This window comes from Trichoplusia ni, chromosome 7, assembly GCF_003590095.1.
Source record: "Trichoplusia ni isolate ovarian cell line Hi5 chromosome 7, tn1, whole genome shotgun sequence".
NCBI lineage: Eukaryota > Metazoa > Arthropoda > Insecta > Lepidoptera > Noctuidae > Trichoplusia > Trichoplusia ni.
Genome location: NC_039484.1, coordinates 15357676 through 15372945, shown reverse-complemented (window position 1 = coordinate 15372945; position 15270 = coordinate 15357676). Strand labels below are relative to the sequence as shown.

The following is a 15270-nucleotide window of genomic DNA, read 5'->3' as shown; positions in this document are numbered from 1 at the left end:
TTTTTGCCATTAGGAATTATTCCGTATGGCAATACTAAAATGGATTTTAAGATATAGGATTTTTTAACATATAATTGGACAAAAAATGATAAGTAAAATGTGAAAACATTAAGAAAATTGTACTAGACGAAAGAGTATCGTGGGTTAGAGATGTTTGCAGCCCATGGTTATCTGTTTATCAACCCTTCATGTGGTAAAATATGATAATATAAATTAAAAAACAATCACATCACATGCACACATCACAGGCGTGATTCGACGAGATAGAGTTCACAGAGGATGCCACTATTCCAAATAACGTTAAATTTCGAGTGCATTATATTTAATCACCTTCGGCCAGTGGCATAATCGATCCACTTATGAATCTGCTCCTGACCACTTTCTATCTTTAGAGGGCGAAAATCAAAAACAAATAAAATAAATTATATATAATGTACAATTATAAATTTAAAGTGAGCTATAGCAAACATTAAGGCAATAAAATAAGAAAACCATACCAAATTAAATAGAGCTTTGATTTATGCTTTTGGTGTACTAAAAACAGTTTATCAAAATAGTAAAAGTTGCCAGCCCTCGGGTGTCTTGTTACCATGGTCTAAAAACTGATAAGTTTGTTTATAGCAATGCTCTCATCTCTCATTTAAATTATAGTGATATTATACAGCTCAAGATTTTGAGATTGCACTTGAAATGCGTTGTGGGGTATTTTCCCTCTACCCATACTTTCTGTGTTGTAACCATAGACACATAAATTCTATCATCATCAAAGCGTCGATCATCGATATATTTTTTATCTCACTCGTTTCACATCAACCGACTCTTTCTTGCTTGAGTGTCTTGAATGTGACATGGCGTCCATCAAGATATAACACGGCCTTCTGTAAAACTGTTTTTAATGACAGTAGTTTCCTTTTGAATTTTATTACTGAGGCCGCAATAAATCGTACATTTGCATTGATGGTAATGCATGCAAGGAAACCTCAGCGAATAAGTGATGGGTATGATAAAGTTTTGAATGCTTCGGCTTTACAGTCTGTAGATGGCGGTCGCCGATTTGAGTTTTGCTGTAATTTAGGTGAATGTAATAAATATTTTGTTCTGTTTTCAGGTACTTTGAGAAGCATCAGTCCCATCCGTATCAGGTAAGAACAAATAAAAGGCTCTCTCGTGCTAAAAACTGTTACTGCACTTGCAGGGACGTTTCTTATGATAATGGCTAAGCCTTGCTTGAATTATGTAGGTACTCCACTCTACGTAATGGTTGTTCCTGTCTATTTTCCTGCTTTTGAACAACTACACTCCAATTGCTGCCACCGCCACTATTGCTTTGGGTGTTTTAGTTTTATTGTATTTTCTCTATACTGATACATATCAAGTAACTAATTAAATTACAATCATCCTTCAAACAGGATCTATCCATTTATAAATATTTCCAAAGAATGTTTAACTTAACATTTGGAAATGTGTTTATAAACTTATCCATTAGTGATAAAAACTTGGGAACATTATTGATCAACAAATTCATGGAACACTTAGTAACATGTACACATGTATAATAGCTTTGCATGGATTCTTGACAATGTTTACTTTTTCTCAATTATGACAGCAAAATTAGGTTATAAATATTAACTGTTTAGGTCCCCATATAGTAACTAAATTATTTTGGTTTATTTCAATGCATTCCACAAATAACATGCTCTAAAATATTTACACTTATGTTTTAGTATGCTTTAGATTTTAAATAAGTTTTTCTGCAAACAGAAATATAATTCAAAAAGTGAAAGAAGGGCAGCAAATGAATATGTCTCTTCTGAAAGTCGATACACTCCTCTTCGATCCCCCAATGGTAATGTGTCAGCTCATGGACTCAACACACACTCCAGTCAGTCGGGCCATGGGCACCACCACTACAGTCACATGGCCGATGACAGAGGATATCCAACATCCAGGAATGCATACCTACAAAAGGGTTCAGAGAAGGAGAGAGATAGAGACTACAAATCCTCTAGAAATAAGTATACAGGTATGTTTACACATAATACTTTCAATCTATTTTACCATGCGAATTTCTTATCCTGATACTGAAAGCCAAATCCAACCTCTACTGTCTATAGGGAATTCAATTCAAAATAACCACAAACCATAGTACAAGTAAGACTAATGAAAGAGTATTCATGACGGTTGACCTAAATAAACTCAATATTTTATGGTAAAGCTACAAATTATGAAGTTTTAGATAAGATAAAAATATAATTATGATTTGATTAAGATAGTTCAATGTTCATTTATTAAATTCATTTGGTTTTGTTGCTTCAATGAGAGTTATAAGGCTGTGCTCATATGATTTCATGAAGTTTGTTTGTTTATGTAAACAGTTACTGGTAATGTCATTGAATTTAACTTTCACAGTACATCATTTTAGTACATTACATAACATTTTGGTTACATCTCCACAAAATCATTTTTAGTCATTTATCTTTAAAAAAATTCATGTGAGAATGTTGCATTTTTCTTTTTTGCAAATAATTTTGTTGCTTTAGTAGCTTTAAAAGCAAATTAATAATTATGATTTGGTTACTATTTCTTTTCTTTAATTTAATATCCAATAAATTTACACATATTATTTTGAGGCTTTGCACTGTTTGGCAGAAAAAACCAAAAGAATATTTAATGTTAAATGAAAAACAAGTGTGCTAGTGTAGTGTAGACTTAGACACACAACAACATGTAGAAAACATGCATAACAGAAGGGGAACATGATTGGCCACTTGAGAAATGGCGACGTTTCCTTAAGGCGATTTTGAGTTGAAAATTGTAGGTCAAGCAGGAAGGGGGAACACCTCAAACATGTTTTTTACAAGTGATGCAAATAAAGCAAAGTATTGATAGCATACAATTAAAAAGAACAGTTGCTAAGATTATTATTGCAGTCTGAATCAAATAAGAAGTAGAAGGAACAGAACATAACCAACCATATACTTATTGCATGCACATAATAATATATAGACTGAGCTGAGCTCTGAGATTAAATAATTATGTACTAACTTTTAATTATTTCTTTCTCCTTAATGATAATAAAAGCTAGCTGAGATCTGAAATTGAATCTTATCATAAGTAATATTGCAGATTTTTATTGCACACTGTGTACTGAGTTAGATTCGTAACGGAAATAACAATTTTGTGCTGAATGCTAATAGTTAGATTGCAACAGCGATTGATTCAGAAAAAAGCCTTTTGTTACTAAGCGAATATTATTTTCTCTCGATGTCTATTAAAGCATTATGTGACTATAACTTGACTAATTAGCCTTGAAAACTATTTTTTGTAAAATTTATAAACATATACTGTTTCTAACAATTCCAGATAGTGTCAGATCACCGAAGGAACGTTGCAAAGATAGTGAAAGAGAGAGAAGTAATCATGAGCGAAATGAACCTGACAAAAAAAGTAGGACTAGTGGCATGAACATTAGTGTTAGTAGGAGTAGTAAATATGACAAGAGATGTGCGCCTTCAGCAAGCGTTTCTTCTGGCCGTGAATGGTCAGAACATATTAGTTCATCAGGGAAGAAGTATTATTATAACTGTATCAGTGAAGTGTCACAGTGGGAAAAGCCTAGAGAATGGGACTCCAGGAGAACGTCATCCAAAGATTCTACATATTCATCCAGAAGCAGTGAGTGAACAATTTTTATTTTGATTTCCTTTTAGTTTCTCGTCTGTTTTATGACATTATTTTAACAAAGTCTAAATCACAACATATCTTTTCCTAGTTCTAAGAGAATAATTTATTGGAGCATAAGGTAATGTATTGTAGAATTCATTTGCCTACACTGAAATTATATCAATATTGAGAATAAGCTATAGTAATGACTAAATTGATAAAATTTCATTTGGTATTCCATTCCATCAAGATAATGGGAAGATGTTTGCTTAAGATTTGAGATTCATATCAGGTAAATCATTCAAGTTATTTCTCTTTTGCTAAGTATCATATACCAGTTGTATTATGACAATCATTCTGTTAAGAAATATTTTAATTAAAGAAAACTAACTTAATATACCAGTACCACAGTAATATGCATAAGATGCCAAATGATGTAAAAAGCCTACACAAGAGGTGTATGATTTTTTTCAGTTAATTTTATTATTTCTCTTTATACCCTGCTTTGGGCAAATTCCTCTCCTTCACGTTTGAGATGCAATAATAGTCTTCTTCTCAGTATTCTTGCTTGAAAAATATCTCTTTACATGAGGTGTCAAGATACTGCCAAATCCTCATCTTTCTTATTTAAGAGCATTGTAGGTGGCTGCTCTGTCAACTCATTGCATGGTAGGTTATAGCTAGTTTACTTTAATAAGCCTTAAAAACTTAGGTTATACTTTATTTTGTGGGGTATGACACAAATTTCCCTCCCCTCTGGTTTTATAGTATATTGCCCTGGTACTCTTTCTTAGATTAGTAGTTTTAAGTTTTTTGTTACAAATTAGCAACATTATTTGCGTCGCAAGGTAAATCTAACCATTAGTAGTATGCAATAAATGCATTGTTGTTATGTCTTGCATGAATATAGGTAGTTGTATGTAGTTTTGTCTTAATTATGAATTTAAAGAACAAGATACATTAAAACCAAGTGGAATACTGGAGTTGAAATATTCCAAGCCAACAAATCAGCTCATCATTCATCATGTAGATTCCATTAGTCATTGATAATCTCATACAGAGAATGGGATGACACATTTAATTCATATGGACATATCAAATTAATTATTTCCTTACTAATAATCGGTCCACAAACATGCAACATCCACCCACAATACTAAAATACTTATACTTATTTTACATGTTAATTAAATTTTTACATCATGAAAACTGATTACAAATAAAGATTTTAAGACATTGAAAACTAAACCTAATATATTTTCTATTGAAATCATTTATTTTACTCAATATTATTTGATATTAAAGAGTCAACAAAATCTTCAACGATAAAACTATTGAGACTCCAAGTTAATTAATATACCTTAACTTAAAAATCGTTTATAGTATTGTTTTTTGTATTATTTGCAAAAATATTTTATTTATTATGCAGCTTTAACTGTCCAATGCACATACTGTACTGGCAACCCTTTGAGGAAATATGTAATGCACACAACCATTATCCAATAACTGTTACAAGCTTGTTTATTAATCTATAAATGGGCTATACACTACACTATGGGTGTACTGTTTCTTATGCTGGCTAAAATACAGACCATTTAAAATAGCCATTAAATAAAATCATCAGTAAATTGAGGCTTTATTTGTTTTAGATAATCTGCTTTATGAAGCACCTGCATGTAAATGCATATTATTCATTTCATGCAGTTCTATTTAATTTGAATTTCTCTTGGAGAAAGAGTTTTGAATTGTCCTTTTAGATTGTATTAATTAAATCTATTAAATTTCAATGTTATAATATATTTAAAAGAAGATATATGAATATATTGTATTAAAAATGGAAAAGTTTTATACAATTAAATTCTTACTGTCTCTGTATATAATTCTCCTCACCTTTAAGATTTTGTTAACTTAAATAATGAAATGATGTAACTGTATGGCAATATCTGTAAATCACGTAAAATCTATTTGAATATTATCTTTATGACATAAAAATAAAGGTACAGAAGGTCGACTTTACAATTCAAACTATAACCATTTAAAAATCAAGTTATCATGAACTAACAGTTATTACATATACACATAATTTAATTTTGTTGGTATACTAAGACATGTTCACTAGAAATAGTTTATTGTCTGCCTATGCCTGCATAATTCATTGAACTGAATGTTATAGATTAGATAAACACATGCAGTTTGCTTAGAGATCATAGCAGGGATATGAATTTATAAACACTTTTTACAAGCATAGGTAATATAACGAAAATAATTTTGCAATTATCATTATAATATGCCAAAATAATATGCTTTATAGTTTTAGACAATAATGCAACCTGCTTTGTCCAATCTGCAGTCTGGCTAGATAGACTGGCGATGAGGACCTTCTGTGCCAACTAGTGTTGTCATTGCTTTATTAGTTGATGGGATGCATCTTCGTCCTTTCATCTAGTAAAAAACACATTTAGCTTTGTAAGATTTAACTATAGCATTTTCGTTAGAAAGTACTGAAACTTTTAAAATACATATTTATTATACTTATATTCTTTTTATAAACTTTTGTTCACTTTACATTATAAAGCAGGGCTAAGTCGTGTACTTTGCCCTATTATTACTTAAAATACATACAATAAAATACAATTTGACAGTTACTTGTTAGTATGTTTTAATGTGTTCAAAAACATTATAAAACTAAGATTGCAAGAAATTTAAATTAATGGTTTCATTTAAGAGTGATATTGTAATATTATTTTTTAAATACATTTTTTATTATATTATAATATATTGCAACAAAATTTAAGCACCGCCCTTTTAATCTACTCAAGTCTTTAGTTCAATAAATTTTGACTGTCGTTAAACACTGCCCTTTTCTGTGAAATGAGTCTTGTAAGGTACAGTTATCAACAAAAGTCCCTGAACACTATGCAATACAAAACATTCTTATACAACAAAATCCAAATACAATATTTTTGTGGACAGATGTTCTGAACACTCATCTAGTAGATATCACTGTACCTTTCTTGCAGTTTGTGTTGGTAATCTGATTAGGTTCAAAGACTTTTGTGATTGACTATACTGATGTGAAAAATTTACAGTTAAGCTTAATATGAGTGTTTGAAATACTTACACGTATATTCAAACGAAACTCTAATTAAAGTTATACCTGTGACCAAATTTCTCTTGAAAATATAAAAGCAACATAAGACGAAGAAGTTACTAAAAGTTTTGATTATTAGGATTTAATTTATAGACTATATAATGGTTTTATATTACTATCTAGAAGGCACACGCCCCTGGGCTGCCTTTTTAAGAATAAACTAGAAAAAAATGTTTTTCTTTTAAACATAGTTTATTGATCAAATTTACATTCCTAACCTTGTGAGGTCCAAGATGTGTCGGTACTAGATCCATATAATTTTTTTCTCAAAATATTTTTATTAAAAGCCACCAGGACTTCGATTCAGACAAATTGTGAATATTTAATACTTTCTGATAGTTATACAATAAAATAAATTAAACTAAACAAATATTTACATTTTTAAAACTATATCGATACAAAATGAAAAACATACATAATTTACGACGACGGTTGTTTGAATATTTCTTTAGCTTTTGTCCAATTGACCTATTTTCTCGTTAGTTTCTAATTTGAATTCATCACTATGACTTTGGAGTCAGTTTATATAATTCGTTTTTTTTTAATATTTAGTCCTGGTAACCTAAATAGGTCCTCTACACTATATTTGTTTTAAGAACCTTTTAAAATTTTTCATATAATGTACGAATATGGTGTATTACTTAATTATTAAGAGCCGTAATTGAATAATAGTTTTAGCAGATAATCTAAAACAACTAATTTTAAATATTAGCCGCTATCAATTGGTAATATTAGCTTTATCATCCAATATCGATAATTTTAGGTTTTGTTAGTTTCATTTTGTGATCTGTTGCTCTTTACTGAGCACACACCACAATTTTTCAATTTTAGCCTGAGTATATCTCGTTTACTTGATACAATACTTGGTTCCGGTGCACCTACTAAATTTTAAATATATAAAATATAGAGAAAAGCGTACAAGTGTGCGTTGTTGAACAATCTAGAAAAAAAATTGCAAAAGATACTCAAAGCAATGAAGGGGTCAAATTCGACAATGTATAATATATTTTTGTTTGTTTTCATGAAAAATTTAAAAGATATATAATTTCATATTATCACCAAATGCATCCCGAGCATCGAGTAGTTTTAATTTGCTGAATCACGCAAACTTGTATTGCCTTAGCTATGGAACAAAATATTGCTCTTCGCCTTCATCTTACAAGTTCGGCCTTTAAATCATATCGCATAAATATCATATCATAACTTTTGAATTTGATTAGAATAATATAAAAAAATAGATTACTTTACTTGACCGATCGCCAAAAAGGAGACATCAAAATTTTAAACAACAGTTTGGAACCACGACGTTTATAGGCAGCTTTGCTGAAGCGCGATTTTAAAGAGCTTATTTGGAAAACTTTTTATAATATTAATCCTAACACGGTTTTCGTACAGTAGAAAGTCCCAATACCCCTTTCCTCCCAATTGGATTGCAACAATTGGTGCTATACAATATGACACTGTTATGAGAGGAAAAATCTGATGTAGTTAACTCCACCTTTTGTTTACCTAGACAGATCTGTCCGCATTTAGCTTCCAACCTTGCACCATTTATTAAAAAAATCTTCTAGGTATTGTGAAAGTATTCGTATCCTGTTTTTATGAAACGTAAACAAATAAAATTAACTTTCCTTGTGACTTGTGTAATGGAAATTCGATTCCACCTTTATTTTGTGGAAAATGTTGGTCAAATAATTAATCTTAGGGAAATGACTATAAATCTCAAATAGGATAAAGCTGTAATGACACAACTATTGCATATCTAAAGGCAAGACACATGTTCTTGTAAATGTGTTTTATGTGTGCTGTTTGTCCGTCCCTCTTATAGCTTTTTAAGGTATTTCAGAAACGTCAAACATAAGTTCTTAATGATGGTTGCTACTTACATGTCAAAAAAATAATTGTAAAAATATTAAAGTTATTTGAAAAAAAATAGAGTTACTTTAAATTGTTTTAGAATGCCCGAAATTTACCCTGTAACCTGCAGGCAATTGTTCCCCTATTTTAATTCAAACATGAATAGAATACTTCGAGGCTTTAAGTGAGGGATTAAGTGCTTGAGCATAAAGGTTTGGCATGTCTAGGGATGATAGCATGGTTTGAAATCGTATTTTTTTTACTTCTTTCTACAGAAACGTCAAATTTTAACGATATCAAAAAGACGATGTGGATTTAGCCTCTTTTAACACTATCAAATACACACAATAATATTTTTTATGAAGATCCTGATTATTTTAAAACACTTTTAAGGAACTGATTTTTATTTCAGTTCATATTATGTCTACATAAGAAATGATTTATCAAAATTTAGGTAATCATCCAGCCTTAGATAGTATTTAGACTAGTTCAGAAATTCATCAGATACTCAAGCATCGCGTACGTTTTTTTTATATTGCATGTTATTAGAACAGTTCTAGAATAAAAATAATGAATGAAAGAAACATAGAGGTTGTTTAGGGGATTCTAGTTTTTCCGAGATGATATTTAAGTAAGAATACCGTTACCATTTAAATAAATGGTTATCAATGGTGGAAAAAATAAATTCCGCGTGATTTCATCTGTTGTTTACCACCCTGAACCAATGAATATTTAATAAATGTATTCGAGTGATAGACGCAGTATTCATTCGTTCTAGTTAGGTAACTGTTCTCGAGATTGCAATTCAAATAGATGTTTGTATTCCAGATCTAGCTAAAAATACTTCTCACTGGCATTATAAGGCATCATAAATAAATATAAGAACGGTGACCTAAAACGTGAGGTAAACATTGCATAGGTGTCATGATTTTAACCATAGAAAATGATGGTACATTCACGAACAGCCGTGTAAATATGTATAGATATACGTTATCAGAAAAAAATGCGCTTAAAAATTAACGAATTTCTTTATGAAAGTGATTGTAAAACGTATTGTGGAAATTTTCCAAACGTTGTGTATTTGAGATTTAAAGACTAAATTTAAGAAATTGCGCGGAGTAATACGGACTTGAACCATGTATTGTCATTTCAACATTTAGGACGGTTTTTCAATCTAATAGTACTGAAGTTTATTTGGTTCAATAATTAAAAGGAAATATCGCGTACTGCATTCGAGAGTGCCTTGTAAGTGGTAGTGCTAGTGTTCTAGCTTCAGCGTTCATCAAGTACCAGTCATGATCATGCATCAGCATCATCATCATCATCATTCCTTCATTGCAAATCATAAATACACAAGATATAAGGTAAATATAATTCTAATCGAAATCAGATATTGTTAGTTCACTGCCCTCTTTTTAAATTATAAGGCTACACGTGTGTCATGAATTTAAACATATCCTAGGTTTAAAAGAATAAATTTAAATGTCGTTGAATAGTTTTATCGGGCAAGGCATTGTGTTAAGTTCTTTACGTTTCAAAAACTAAAAAATATTATTTGATTAAATCATTTGTATATTTTGTATTTCAATTTTTATAACTAAGTTGTCGAAATCACGCCGCTCAGCTGCTTGCTGCGCGCTGCTTACTTTATGCTTATTCTCTTGGTTGGTTGGACCTTTGTTTTGTTTGAATTCGATTCGTTGTTTCATTAAAATTTGTTCCACCTCCTGTACAAAACTGAAAAACATTCATGTTTTAGTCGTGGACAGAAAGTTTTCGTAAATGGTTTCTACATACCGCACATTTGTCAGTACTGCACGCACTTTAAACGTCTAGTATTCTAACAGGCTCGAACTTACAGATCTTTGAGGCCTCCATTCCTAGATGACAATTTACACGAACTTCTTCAAGTTGTTATTGACTACTTTAAAGTTTAAATTGTAATTTGAAATATGTAATGGGATTAACTCTCCTGGACCATCATTGCCATTACTCTTTTAGGTCTCGCTTAAATCTACAGGTTATAAATTCACTTTCCTTTATTGCAATATACTTTCCAAATATTCATCTAAAAAGTAGTTCATTTATGTGAATTTTCATTCACTCTGTTCAATTGAACACTGCCGTGATCATACTTGCCGCAACATTAAGGGCATAAATAAAATAAACATATACCATCGGTGTCACCTACAAGCGGAACTTCTACAAGCCACAAGTTACATCTTCCACACCGCATCACTACCGATCAATCGTCAAGCACGATCAACGCTGCCTCCAGGCGCTGTAAATAACAAAATTGTTAAGTGAATATTGACTGGTTATGACATAAAACGTATTTAGAGCATCGGTAAAAAAAAAACTATTTTATTTATTCTCATCGCTAAACCATGCTTAAGTTTAACTCGGACTTTGTGTAGCTGTCCAATGGCACTGGACAAAGTATTTGTTTTAGAAACTTAGAGGAAAAATATATATTTTCAAGACTACATGATTGACGTAACAAAGAAATAATCAGCATCGTGCGTGCTGTGTATTGTGCAGTCAATGTTGACAAATGTGCGATCAGCAGGACCAAGCAAATCATTTCCTCATTTCATTGTTACTTTTTAATATTCGTGCTAAGAACCAGATTGCTTCTAAAACGTGTCTGCACATTTGGTTTCTTGTAGATACATTTGAGAGCAATAAAATGATTTCTATTTATTTCAGTTCTTTAACAATTTAGTCCCTTTTTTCAAAAGTTTATTTGTTCAGTTAATTTTAAAGAATAGTGTCGAATTGAAGTTCTCGATCTTATAATAAATAATTTTGTCGGATGGATACTTTTATACTTAGAGTTATTCAATTAAATAGAATTGCCTATTTTCCGCTTCTTCAAAAAAATTATGTTGCGTATTTTATGTTTGGTGATTTTTTCTTTAGGTCGAGATAAGAGATCAAGTTCCCGATCAGGGAGAAGAGAAACAGAAAAATCTAGTAAAAGAACGAATAGTGCTTCAGAAAGGTATTGGAACAGTAGTAGAGATGAAGAAGTGCACGACCGAACTAGACCAAAACATTCAGCGACTCCGCATGACGGGAAAGGTGAAAAAAGCTTTTAATCAATTGGCATTTTCTAAATAAAACTATTGCTTACATTATTTTTTGTCTATAGATGGGCATTCGTTACAAGATATGGACATCTCGCCAGACAGGAGTACGCCACTTTCTGAAAATTCCTATGGAGGCAGAGAGACCAATTCTACAGTACGCAATCATTCAGAGAACAACGCTGTTCCGCCTGTTGTTGTACTTGATAACTCAAATCAGCCGGTACGTATTACATTTTGCATGCCTTTGTTGTGGTTTTGCGATATTTACAACATATTATGACTTCTATGATCATAATTACCTGAATTAAATAATTGTTTTAAACATTACCTGACTAATGTTTCAGAGTGGGTCGTTACTTGCGGCAGCGCTACCGCGCATCGTGGCAGCTCCGCCGCCGGTGACGATACCTCCCGCCAACAATGGCGCGGCCGCCTCGCCCATCGGCGAAGGCACGGGTAGTGGCTCGGGCACCCCGCACAGAGACGCTGGTCCCCCCACACCTACACACTCGGAGAATACAGACCCCCATGCACCGCCACTACACTTAGATACGGCGCTGCCGAGGAAAAGTTAGTATAACCTTAATACCATTTGATTAAAATAACCATACTGCTGTAAGCTATAGGTAAAAGCTCCCCTGCCTCAGACAAATATATTGTTTGCTCATCTTCATTAAACATAAGTGTTTTGACCGCATGTCTAAAACAAAATAAGACACAACTTGAATGGTTGAAAGTGTGTGTCTGGCTTTCTAACCTAACAATTTTGTTTCGTTTCAGTGGAGTGTCTGGGCAGTTATTCACAAGTAGTAGGTGGCGCACTACATCACGCACCTCCGATGCTGACGCCTTCGCTCGTCAACTATGTTCGTGTAGACCTGACATCACATGTTACAGGATGGCCTGCTGACATTCTTGAAAAACAGGTAAGCTGAGAAATATTCTACGTAATAGTTCTTACCCTTTGAGTTGCTCCTTAAATACATTGTTCTTATATTCAAGGTTTTTTCAAAATGTTTGTTATGTTCTGTGCCAGGCTAATAAGTTCACGGAAGAAGCATATCAGTTGGGATGCCTGCAGTGTACGCGGGTGTCAGCTGAACTTAAGTGTTCCCGGTCACTTGTCCGCCATACGGAGATACGGGCCACTTTACAGGAACAAAAGTAAGTAAATAGTACTTAATAGGAAGTAGTTAGTTTTTATTTATTCCCAAATTCCTTCACAATCGGTATAAACCACTAACATAAATGACTCTCTCAATAAAATATTTTTGTTAGCCTACTTAGTGAGAAATGTTTTGTAACGTCCCACAGAATAATGTACCTGCGCCAGCAAATTTCCCGGCTAGAGGAGCTCAAGTCGCAGAACTCGTTCATGTCGGAGGACTAGGGTTCGTGGCGGGGACGCTGCGTTCCCCCGCCACCCTCCTCGCGTAGCCACCGCATCCGCGCGCTGCATTTCCCGCCCCCTCGGGGGAACTTTCACATGTCAATGCTAAACATTGTTCATTCCGTTCATTTTCTATGTAATTTAGATCGAATGATTACTCTTGTGTTGTGTGATTTGATGTTAAATTTAAGCATGAGATTTGCCAGGGTTGGTCAATTTGAATTTCACGTCATTTGGAGTTTAAAATCAAGGTAAAATTTTCTTCGGCTTCAATCCCAATTTTGTCAAGATGTGAATTAATCAATATAATTATGTAAAACGAATAAAAGTATGTTTCAATGAAACACTTTTTATTTAGGTAGGTTAAGTAGGTACGACCGATTATTCCCGACAGTTTACAACTCTCTTGACCATCGAGAGTGACAGTCCCGTTTGCTCATTACTGTTGGCCAGCAGAACTTCATTTCTCTGACCCTTTTTAGAGTAAAAACCAATTAACTGAAATAACACAGAAGCTTAATTTTAATCTCGAAACTTCCTAATATATCATTGGGAATAATCGGGTACGTCTGAAACCGGCGCAGCGCATGTCACAAACAACCGCATATAGGTATTTAAGCAACAAAATTTTAGACATTGATGTATTCTATTATCTGTTGATGTAACTAGATTATCACACAATATAAGGTACAGTCGAAGCTACTCCAACGGTAATAATTTAATCTAAACAGGCGCTTGCATTATCCTCGTAAGATCAGATACTCTAGAAGGATCATGTTGATTAAGTCATTCCAATACCTAACTTCCAGCTTTATATATCAATTTATTCTTTAACTGTAGCCTTTTTCTTTTGATAGCTTAATGGTAAAATTTTGTTTAGTTAATAGATTAAAAAAAAGAAATTTGGATCTTATTACTGGTTTGTATAATTAAATGATGATGATGATGATGATGACGATTTAACAATTTTGATTGAATATAATGTAATAGCAACATTCGTTAAATCTCTCGCCAAATCTCGGTATTTATATTATTTACTTGTAACTTGTAGGTTTAAAATCTGTATGTATATACACTTGAAAAATTCAACTATCCCTTTAAATGCAATTCTGATTCTAATCAAATATGTTTCAGTAGCCTCGATGGGTGTTACGAGGTTAAACAGTGTGTTTATGTGATTAGTCGTTACCTCTGAGGAGTAGCTTACTGTGCCGGTTTCTAATGTGTTTACTGTAATTGCATGTTTTGAAGCATGATTTCTAGTTTATTATGTAATTAATACGTCGCATATAGTGACTATTGGCGATATTGTATCGGTCTTTTTGCATATGTCTGCTGCAGGAAAACTTGTCTATGCTGATTCAATTCTGACCAATCGTAATACAAAGTTAAAGAACCAATTAATATTTTTATTGTTAAAAATAAAGTAAAATTTAGTAATCCGTACAGATGTTGGTATGATTGAAAGAACTCTTAAATAGAAAAGATGTTTATAGAGTTATAACCATGCAAGCTTTTATTAAAATTGCAACACACAGAGAAGTGAAGGGAAACCAATTTGTTCACTTACATGAGTAACTTAGTGAATCATTAGTTAGGTAAAACAAACTCCGGTCTAGGTCTTTTTATTTTTCTAATAATTATAGGGCTAATATATATTTACTGAACAGCTGAAAATAAATCACCAATGTAACTATTAATAAATAAATCAAAATAATGAAGAAGAAAATACTGTGATAATAATTCACTCTCACATGTTATAATAGTGGATCATAAAATTTACATATACATGATTATTTCCAAATAGTAACCTTATATCTTCAACTCTGTTGACAAACGTGAAGTTATGTTACAGGCTATTAGTGAGGACCAACCTCAAAACTTTCCACAGTTGTAATAATACTGCCTGTTGCTCAAGACAAGATGTAGACAAGTAAATGTCAATAAGATATTATTTGTTATTTTAATGGCGCAAAATACATAACGCTAAGAATTTAAATTTTAAAATTCTGATCACGCGATTTCTTATCGCGATTAAACATAGCAACCCGATTGTCAACTGTGTGGTAGATGCCAAGGGATGACGAAAGTCTGATTGGGGATAGTCTCAATAAGAC

At 32.4% G+C, this 15270-nt stretch overlaps 1 protein-coding gene across 2 annotated transcripts; it reads left to right on the top strand.

The window, feature by feature from the left end:
• Window positions 1-795: 795 nt before the first annotated feature.
• LOC113495976 (WW domain-containing adapter protein with coiled-coil homolog) lies at window positions 796-15130 on the top strand. 2 transcript variants are annotated; one of them, XM_026875003.1, is made up of 10 exons: window positions 796-998; window positions 1109-1142; window positions 1762-2023; window positions 3364-3675; window positions 11594-11755; window positions 11826-11983; window positions 12108-12333; window positions 12544-12689; window positions 12794-12927; window positions 13078-15130. In XM_026875003.1, exons 1-10 carry the CDS (start codon window positions 958-960, stop codon window positions 13151-13153), a joined length of 1551 nt encoding a protein of 516 aa, XP_026730804.1. In that variant the 5' UTR covers window positions 796-957; the 3' UTR covers window positions 13154-15130. The 2 variants fall into 2 exon arrangements, with proteins under 2 accessions (XP_026730804.1, XP_026730805.1); XM_026875004.1 differs by having other exon boundaries at window positions 797-998; window positions 12800-12927.
• Window positions 15131-15270: the final 140 nt, after the last annotated feature.